The following is a 10,532-nucleotide window of genomic DNA, read 5'->3' as shown; positions in this document are numbered from 1 at the left end:
AAATAATACAGAAGAAAAATGGTAAGAACAGCACTGATGAGGCTGAGGAGTGAAAATGTGAAGCTGGTGGGAAACTGTTATTCTGTTGTCAGGTAAGGCAGCACAGGTGTAACAGTTCGGGTGGTTTTATTTTCCTCTACCAGACTCGTGTTAACTGCTACATCTGTCCTTGAAGTTCCCTCAGAAGCATCCTTTCTGTCATTCTTTTTACAATCGCCACTGAGAAGTAATGACTAAAGGTGCGAGGTTGTAAAATGAGGACAACTGATGTCAGCGAGGCGACTGAGCAGGTCATACGGGAAAAGGTACGTGTGCACAGGTGGCGTTATTTCTTCATTTCTTTTGGTGCTCACAGCATCTATTTTCTGTCCTGTGGAGCTTACGGTGTAGCTTTTTCCCATCACTGTGACCTCTCTCTCTGACCAATCAAATTTAAGTCAGAGTGGGATTTAAGAGAGCAACACTGCTCGAGAGAAGTGCCCTGAAAATAAGGCCACAGGTGTTTCTGGTGCCAAAGGTGGTGTCACCAGGATGAGGCTGCTTTAAACAAATCAGGGGTGCCCGGTGCAATGTGACACCTGTGAGAGCAAATCAAGCTCCAGGCAATCCCGCTAGACTGTACGCAATGAATGGAGAAAGCCGGAGGTGCTCTGTCTTTAGGTAAATGTATGCATATGAGCAGATATGCAGACTCTACACTGTCAGGGTCCTTCATCAGAGCTGGTGGGATTTTTGCTCATCAACTTCAAAATGTGTCCAAAACACCCCTGTGGACACGTACCACGTGCCTGATGAAGACAGCTGATGATTGGTTTAGGACATGGATTGGAGACTGGAGCTGATTGGACAAACAGGACTAAAACCTGCACCAAGACTCTCTGCAGACTGGGCGAAAAAGCTCTGTGTGTGTGTAAACGGCTTAACCATAGAAACCACACAGACAGACAAGAATGAGCGAGTCAGATTATGGGAAGTCCCTCGCTCTCTCCACTCTGCCCTGAGGTTTACTGATGCAGTTTCCTCGCTACGTGTGATTGGCTGCAGTTTCTATGGCAGTGCCAAAAGACTGCGGAGGCGTCTGATGTCAGGTGTGATGTCATGTTTCCCTTTATTGTAGCCACAGTAAAGCCTCGCTAACCATCGTACTGTGTGTGTGTGTGCTCGTGTAGAAGCTCTGTGTGTGTAGGCTTCAGATCAGCACAGACACACAAAGCTTCAAATCCACAGTCAAAGTCCAGTCCTATCACAGCTGTGGCCCTGCTGACCTCATGTGGCGACATAAAGCCGAATACCTGTGCCGTCCAATCAGAACGCGCCCTGAACACACAAGGCCGTTTCCCCGCTCCGTTTTGCGAACTTCACCTCTTTTAAGCCGATTTTTAAGTTTGAGGCGGGCGGAGAGCGAGCAAACGGGAGGACAACCCCTCCTAAATGTGCCTTTCTTGTGACCGACTCCGTGTTGCGGTGGTTAAACTCCACCCAGCTGCCACTCCACAGGCATTAAAACAAACACACCAGATAACGGGGTCATAATGACTTAACCCAGGTCAGGTTAAATCAGCAGTTCTCAAACTGTGGAACATGAAGTGGAACTAAAAATGTGATGCCTGAAAGTTTGATAAGGAAAAAAAAAGAAAAAAAAAAAAGGTGTGAGGTGTGAACTTTTAAGTTCGAGAACCACCGGGTTAAAAGTTCACTCCTTTCTCCTAGTCACACCCTCCGTCCCCTGAATACACAATAACTGCTTCCCCCCCGGTTTTTTTTTGAACAATATAAATATAAAACTCTGATACCAGTGGCCTTTTGTCGCTGCAGCTCGACGGTCAAAGAGAAGGCAAGGGTGAGAAGGCAAAGGCTGAATTATACTGGTAATAATATGCCCATTAGAGTATATACACACACATCTTTACCATTAAAAATAGTAGGATTCTCCTGATTTGTATCAAATGACCATATTGAAATATAATATTTGAATTCAATATATATTTGAATAAAATATATATGTGTAGATTTACTTATTCTGTATCTTTTACAAAAGCAGAAGGCATGGTGGTACTCTGTGAGTGTGTGAGATAAAACGTTAAGCCGGGGGTAGGTCAATAAAACTTGGGGAAAAAAAAAAAGGCACAAATTACCTGTTGTTCTTTAAAACGGGCACATTTCTGTTTAAAACTCTGAATAAAACGACATAAAAATGAGCTGTTATAGCAACATCTCAGTGAAGGTTTGCCTGAGTTAACCTTGATGCTCGACATTCATTTCATGGTTCCCGTTCTTGTTCGCCCACCCACCCCCCCCAGTTAGACGAATCGCTGCTTCTCAAATACAAAAACAAAACATCACGTGAACAGATTATATCCAAAATACAGAAAGCCCTCAGATCACTGCAAAAATGCCCTAAAATACTGTCCACGTCCTCAAGACGCACAAACGTCCTTTGACAGAAGTCCTAAAAACAAATCAGGGGAATGCAGACGAGAGTTTTTAAATCAGACGCCATCAAACCTCCAAAAACCCCTCGGTGATTGTGCGAAGTCACGCAGGGACATAAAAAGCAGAGAAACCCTCTGTATCCTCGAGGTTAGTGCACCAGCTTTGGGTCCACAAACACACTTGTTTCTGTGGGAGTGTGTGTAATTACAGCCTTGCTAGTGGATGCTTCCTCATTTCCGCAACAACCGAAGAGAAAATTGGAGAGAAATATCCGCCGCTCTCTTCCCAGACCCGGATGCTTTTTGCTGTACAACGTCGAATTCATTTGCAAACAATCTTGTGCGACGGGTCAGGAAAACAGTCCTCTCCTTTTTTAGCTTCGTTCATCTCGTCTGTACAGCGAACGAGCCGAGGACGAGGAGGCCCCTCAGTCCCGTGGTGTCCCCGCTGATTGCTGAGCTCTTTCTAATCACCTCAAGTCCGTAAGATCCTTCAGAGCGAGGTCGGCTCTTTTTTAGCTCGCAGCTCTCCGTCCTGTAAGCAACTGCAAGGTGACGGGTGCAGACAGAGAGGCACTTCTATAATCTCTATCAGGGCAGTTAAAAGTCTTTTTTTCTTCCTTTTTTAAAATCAGGAACTGTCTGTTATGGTGAGTACAAAGGAGAGAGGGGAATTCTATTTTCTTACAACCTGGATCTTTGCACCCTTGAATTTTGTCTCAGAGTTCCAGAAGGACCCATTAATCCCATCAAAGACGTAATCTGGGCACAGATGCGATGTGGGGGGAGCCATGGCAGACCTTACTGGCACTGTGAGGGTGTGGAGGGATGGATGAGGCAGTGTGCAAATGGATATTAAAGAGCAGACGCCCTCTCTGCAGAGCTCTAATGTTAAAAGAAATAGAAGTGGGCAAAAATCCATGTACAATCTAAGTTTGGTTATCTCTTAGTGTTCGAGTCACAGGAGAGACGGCGTCCACCGCATCTGGTCAGATGCGAGGCGTCTCGCCTTACTGTACATTAGAGGCAACACAAGCTTTTACATACATCATAATGCCGAGCAGCTACCTGCTGACAGTACTGACCGCCAAAAGACGTGACGATGCAAAAACGGAAACAAAGCCGCCAAATTTTTCTCTCTATTTGAACATGTTGGTGTTTCACATGAAGGAAAATATTTCGTTCTGCAATTTAAGAAGTGTACGAGAAAAAGAGACCAACGACTCCTTGAATTACTGCACAAAAACACACATTCCTGCATATGACACACACGCATGTTCACATAGAAGCTGAAGAGCTAAATCAAAGCGCATTAAACCTTTAAGCGTTTGTTTCCATTTTAGCATCAAACGAACTCTTGCGTCAAATCAAATCCTGCTACGTTTACTACTGCTGGCGAGGACCGACGAGACTATCCGAGGTCTTGTCTCCAAGTCAGATCCTGTGCACGCGTGCAGCTCAGCAGCCGGAGTTTTCCAGAGACAGCTGCGCCGTGGCCCTCTGCAGCTCTGAGCTCGCTCTGCGCTGGGTGGGAGGCGGCGGCAGCATTAGCCCCAAAATAACCCCCTCTCCTCGTCCTCCTCCGTTCTCCACCTCGCTTCCTCTTCTCTCCACCTCCTCCTCGCCTTCAGCCCGCACTTTCTTGTCCTCTGCCTCGTCCCTCTCTCCGTCCGCCTCCATCTTCTGGTCTTTGCTCCAGCGGCGCTTGAAGCGAAGTTTCAGCGGGATGCAGCGCGTGCCTCCGGGGCTGATGGGAGCTGCTTGGCTCCCCGGCTCGCTCTTCAGACTGATCAGAGGGAAGGCCAGGCCACCACCCCCACCGATAGGAGGCGTGGCGGGGGTCTTGAAGACCTCATCGTCGGGGTCATCGTCGGGGTTATTGTTCTGAGGAAGAGGAGCAGAGGGGCTGCTGCTGTTTCCGTTAGCCTGGTGATGGTTGTTTAGCTGATGGTGATTGTTGTGGCCGGCTGTCGGTGTGAAGATATTGCCTTCATTGTTCTCATCGTTATGATTCTTTTCATCTTCCTCGCTGATGTCGGTCACCTCCACATCTTCTTCTGACTCTATGTCTGAAATGGGCTCCACCTGGAGAGAAAGAATTTCTTAAATATAATTCTGGTGACACATTAAACAGTTTGTTTGAGCTAAATGACATAAAGCTGTAATGTGACCCAGCTGAAGAGGATATTTCAGAGATATTTGTAACTTTTGTGGATTTGCCGGGCTGAAATTTCTGGACACAAAGTTGCACCTTCAGTCTTACGAGATGTGATCTAAACTGATGATCTAAACTGTGATCTAATCTTTAGCTCATGCGTGTTTGCTTGGAGACTCACCTTGATATTAGGCGGCCCTCTGCTCAGCAGAGAATTGGTCATCTGACTGGACCCTGTAAACGAGGACTGGCTGGAAGAGGAGGAGGAAGAAGCGGCCATTGAGCTTCCCGCTTCCCTCTGCTTGCGTCCGAGCGGAGGTGGCTGCAGCTTGAACTTGAATGGCGATGGATGCTGGTGTCCTTCCTCCCCGCCTCCGGGCTGCTGACTGAGGGAATGAGAGAGCGGCATGGGTGGGCCGTGGAGGTGATGTGCAGCGGCCGGTTTCTCAGGGGTGGGGCGGTGGGGCTGTGGGATGACGATATTGGGGTAGTGGAGGAATGCTCGGGGGCTGAGGTGGTAGTTGTAGACGGACTGGGTGTGAGCCTGTAGGTAGTGCTTCATGTCCTCCGGGTTGAAGGAGAAGTGGGAGCCCAGCATGGGGGACGACATGGAGGGGGACGGGGTGTAAGAGAGGTGAGGGGTGGGGGTCATAGACAGGGCTGGGGAGAGAGTTGGGGCCAGCAGACCTCCAGAGCCGGGTAGGGGTGAGATGGGGAATGGGGACAGAGGCTCTGGGTGGACTCTGGGAGCAGGTCTGGGGAGCCCAGGATTTGGGGCTCCACCGTAGACCCTGAACAGAGACTCATGAGGCATGCGGGGGGGAAGGAGACTCCTGAAAGCTCTCTCAGGACCCCCGACCCTGTCCTCTGCACCCACAGTCTCCTCCAGCTCAGAGTTGGTGGAGGTGCCGTCGCTGCAGTCGCTCACGGAGCCGCGGGCCATGCGGCGGCCCACGCTGCTGAACATTCCCGGGCTGCGCAGCTCCTCTGTGGATGAGAGGACCTCAGATGGTGTGGAGGGGGGGAAACGGAAGTGGGTGCCTCCGGACGGCACGGGCGGAGCACTCTGGGGGACTCCTCGGCCTGTGAGGAAGGACAGCAAAAATCAAACAGATGTCACCAAGTTTTACATATAAATCCTTTCGTATGTGAACTGGATTAAAAATAAGAGCGAATGCCAGAATAAGATCTTAGCAGGTGTGCTACAGAAACAGGAGCCAGGCCATGTCCTCCTCCGTTTCATGTAAATAATGTGATTTAAAAAACTTGAATTTCACTGGAAGCTGGTGAATGGATGCACAGGAGTAACATGAAAGCACTGTGGACTATCTGAAGACAGGCCCAGGGAGGATTGGGAAAACTAAGATACCCCAGTCTAGCTCGTAAAACACTGGCTGAAACATCCAGCTGACTTATTTTAGATTTTTACATTTTTCTAAAATTTCCACAAACTACCCTCCAAACCTGAAGAGAATGGGAAAAGTCACTAATGACAGGAGGTTTTATTTTAACCAGAGGGTCACAGGCGCACACACACACAAAAAAAAAAACAGCGGGTTACACACCAAGCCACAAGTTCCCTTCTCCTTCGCTCCCCCTCCTCCTCTCCCTCTCCTCGCCAGGGAGACTGTGGCACTGCAATAAATTCTTGGCATCCGAGCACGTGCCAGAATTAAATATTGGAAAAGTTGCTCTTACTGCCATCACAAACATGGGTTGGGCTCTTCTGTTTTTTTTCCCCCCAGAGCTGCTGAGTGAGGTTTCTGAGCACATCTGCCATGTGTGTCAGCGATGACGAGCGCAGAGAGAAAAACTGCATGCGTGCATGTATGTTCTCACCAATCGATCCAGATTGACGTGGGCGTGCATGCGACCATCGCATGAAACCATCATATCACAACATGTCAGTGTGTGGGCCACATCACACGGAGGCTATAATTAAAGTTTCGTGCTGCACTTATGTCACCCAGGATCTAACGCTCCATATGGGCTGTGTTTACACTGGGTGGCCGGGACCAGAACGAGAGTCGGCTTCGAGACAGGGGCGAAGCTGGGACGTGGCACACTCGGGCGTGCGTGCACGAATTTTACACGCTGTACGTTTAAGTAGGATGGCATCCAGCTCAGACTAAAAGAAAAAAAAAATTAAATTAAATTCAGTGAACGTCATCTGTAACCAAGGCAGGGTGGATTAGTACGTTCGAGTCTTTACCTACAATATTTGTCTTTGGCGAGTAAATTAGTGAGGCCCCCCACCGCACAGACTGGAAACTTTCTCAGACAATAATATTTGAATGTCTGTTATATACACGCTTTTGGGCTTTGTTGGCTTTAAAAGCATTCTTTCTCCGATTTCAAACCAAAGTCAGGGCAACGAAAAGAAAAAGATTTAGATTTGCAGTAGAATATAATCTTCTGTTCATGGCAAACGCGTTTGCTGGCATCTTTACTGAGAAATAAGAGAAAAATCGACACCTAAAAACTGTTTTGTATAAAACAAAAAACTGCGAGTCATATTTCGCAGTAGCTGTCAGAAGGTGAGCCAACAAGCCACGTTTATTTAAATCACAGACACTTGAGAACTATTTTTAATAACACTCTTAAACATGCCCCATGTTGAGCTCGAGCCCTTTATCTTTATATGTCACTAAATAAATGGAAATTATCTCTGTTTTCAGTATTCTGAGCACCCAAAATCCTGCTTAAGGGCCCGGAGTATAAATCGAGAGATAAAATCCAGATAACTACGTGAGCTAACCAAGCTCAGAAGAGATGAGCTGAGCATCCACGAGTCTCTGAGAAGAGCAGATATTCACCAACATGATACCTGCTGAACCCTCAAGGTTGTCGCCAAATTGACCAACAGGTAAGGATAACATCCTACTACATAAACAAGGTGCAGAGACTGCAACACGAGGTGGTGTCAGTAAGTGTTAGAAGGGGTGCTGGGACAGTCTGCGAGCTCGAAAATGTGCCGGATGCAGGACTTGTAGCAGGTCTCAGCACCACATTCGCAAGCTCTACAACACAGTGATGAACTCGGCTAGTCGCTGATTGCTGTAAACCTGTCAGAGCGGAGGCTCGGTGGGAGCAAACACCGCCTCCCCGGGAGCTGCAGTTTCTTTTGCCACGTCAAAAACACGTTAATGCCCAACTGCTCCTGCAAAACTTAAGAATTTCTCCTCCTGCCATCAAGTAAAGTTCAATTATTGGAAATTCCTGCTGCAGCAGCTGAGAAAGCGTGTGTACAAGAAAAGAGCACATGTGGGGATGCACAGCTAGGATAATAACATAGTAATAATTCATCTGATCGATTATGGTAATTTAATGCATTATTTAACAGGATTATTAGCTTAAATTATCAAAACATGTTTTTTTAAACAGATGAGATTTTTTAACTTTAAGTAGAAATCCAAAAAAAAAGGAAAAGAAAAAAGAAAACAAGGGGAAAAACGAGGTGGAGTTGGTGGGGAAAGAGGCCATCAGGTAGGGATTTATTCCCAGACTAGCGTGTGTTTTAAGACTAAAGTTCACCTCGTAAAGTGTCTCCAACCTCCCACAGCCCCCACATTGACTGAAAATCACTTTTTTGTGGTGCTGATGAAAGACGTTTTGGCTTTCCACCAAAATAAAAAAAGTTTTTCAAAACGTAAAATGCTTTTTTTCTTATCAGATGGGAAAAATATAACATCACTTCAGTTAAGCACGGTAACAGACTCCTTACATGTGGACCTGCTGAGCCAGGAACAACCCCGTGGTCGAATTAAAAGTGATGTGAACGTACCAGAGCCCATGTCGATGAAGGGGTAATTGACCAGCACTAGCTTGTTGAAGTTGAACTTGTAGGTGAATCTCTTCCCTTTGGTCTTGTGTAGGATCCTCTTGTTGTAGTAGTATCTGAAGAGAGAATGACAAAAAACAATGTTATGTCCCAGAACGCTAACATGTAGTAAAACGTTGATAGTGGCCGCTTTTGTTGTAGTCTCGCATTTATAGGAGTGTGAAAGCACGGATAAGCACAGCGCTGAGTTGCCACAGAACGATAAGACACCAGTGATAACTCACTCGTTAGCCAACATGTTTGCCTGTATATCAGAAACTTTAAGTCTGTAGGCCCTTTGTGGATATTAAAACCAAATTAAAGCTCAGCTGTCTTCTAGAAGTTGTGCAAATAAGTGGAAAGATGTTTAGAGTCATTACAAGATGTTCAGCTCTTAAAATAAGGAGAGAAAAAAAACTACAGGAACATAAAACACGAACAGCAGCTGCATTCAACCTCAGGGTCACAAACAAGCTTTCAACTTACCAAGACTTTCATGTTTAATGTTGATTTTCATGCTTAAATGTTACAGAATTGGTGTTTTTGGCCATGTTAAATCAAACCGACAAACAATAAGCCCAAAGTGTGGCTGTTCAGAGCGCTCCCTGCGTCGTAGCTTTACACTGCTCAGTGTACAGCAGACAATTAAACAAGCTGTTCGCAGTTAAATTCCAGCTCTCTCTGGGATTACTTAAGGAAGTGAGACAGCCGTTCAGACTCCGTCTTACCCAGGCGGCTCCATTAGTAAGGCTGTATTAGTCATCGTCAATACACACAGCGATGCAGAGGAGTGAATAGCGAGCTCTGAAAGACGATAAAATGGCTCCCTGTGACTCACCGATAGCCTCGGGAACAAACTACATTCATATTTCTTTACAAAAAAACTTGGGCATCAGTGTCTCTCATTCAGCTGTGACCGGCTACTTCAATGTGAGAAATCTAAGAAGCTGTTCATCATTATCGGCAGCATCATGTGCAGATGAGCTCAGTGGTTACATATTAAGAGAGAAATATGGATTTCTGTGAATACAGAACTAAAAATAAGCCTCTTAGTGTTAATAAATTGTATTGAGCTGCTCTCCGGCGTCGGAGGTGGCTGAATATAAAACGCTATTTTGCTTTTGTGACCGCCTCTAATGCGGCCATTGATCCATATATAACCGTTCACGTAGAAAGATCAATAGTTTATTTGTGGACAAATAACATGCATACATAACACAAGACCTAAACACGTGCAGTCGAAACAGCCGCAATATGTTTATATTAACTGTGCAGTGATGTAACCGCAAAGTGAAATATTCCTCCAATCAATGAGTCACGCTGCAAGTGACAGAAAACCAATAATCATGGATGTAATATTAGTGGTAATAATGAAGCTGCTCCTGTGTGAGCATTAGTCAGTGGAGTCTGGAACAAGTGAGAACAACCGTGAGTGAAACAGGAGCTCACCCAGCCCCTCAGCGACTCAATGAGTGGAGGGCCTCTTCTGACAGCCGACTGCTACGCACGCCCACGCAGATGTAACGCAGACACACACACACAGCACTACAGGCAGATGTACAACAGGCACAAAGGCTCAAACGTACGACGCAGGCAGAAAGCAGGCAAGCCAACAACAAAAACTACTGACATGCACAGCAAACTAGAGGGAAAACAGAAAAAGGTGAAAAACAAGGGACACCACCTTTCAACTCTCAGGTTTTATGTATCAGGACTAGGGCTGCCACAAATGATTATTTTGATAGTCGACTAGTCTCCAATTATTTTTGTGATTAGTCGACTAATCAGATCATCATCCATTGGACGTAAAACGTACAGCTTATTGCACCAGCAGCATCTGCTCTTATATAACTATCATTAGCTTACAGCTTTAAGTGTTTAAGGTATGTGCTAACTAAAAATAAAGACAAGATGGTAGTTTATTAAATTTTAATTAAATGTGCAGATTGTTTCGGTGGAGTTTAATAAACTCAGCCGATTTACTCAGGAACAAATAAAATACTGAAAAAAGCCAAACAATAACATTTTGAAGTTATCTAAGTGACTTATATATCATGTTTAACCTGAGTAGCGAAAGACGGCGGTGGGTTTGAAGCCGGGAGTCCGGTGTTCTCACGGGCTCTGG

The 10,532-nt window shown here is 46.0% G+C and overlaps 1 protein-coding gene across 2 annotated transcripts in view; it reads right to left on the bottom strand.

The window, feature by feature from the left end:
- Positions 1-201: 201 nt before the first annotated feature.
- erf (Ets2 repressor factor) overlaps positions 202-10,532 on the bottom strand; it is a 71,890-nt gene continuing 61,559 nt past the window's right edge. For both annotated transcript variants that reach the window (XM_085148451.1, XM_085148449.1), the window contains exons 3-5: positions 8,372-8,484; positions 4,769-5,670; positions 202-4,517 (exon numbers count right to left, since the gene is read on the bottom strand). In XM_085148451.1, the coding sequence (XP_085004577.1) occupies positions 3,891-4,517; positions 4,769-5,670; positions 8,372-8,484 (1,642 nt within the window). In that variant the 3' untranslated portion in view covers positions 202-3,890. The remainder of the gene's footprint in view (positions 4,518-4,768; positions 5,671-8,371; positions 8,485-10,532) is intronic.

Source organism: Neolamprologus multifasciatus, chromosome 22 (genome assembly GCF_963576455.1).
Source record: "Neolamprologus multifasciatus chromosome 22, fNeoMul1.2, whole genome shotgun sequence".
Lineage (NCBI taxonomy): Eukaryota > Metazoa > Chordata > Actinopteri > Cichliformes > Cichlidae > Neolamprologus > Neolamprologus multifasciatus.
The sequence above is the reverse complement of the archived record's forward strand: the minus strand, read 5'-3'. Positions and strand labels throughout refer to the sequence as shown.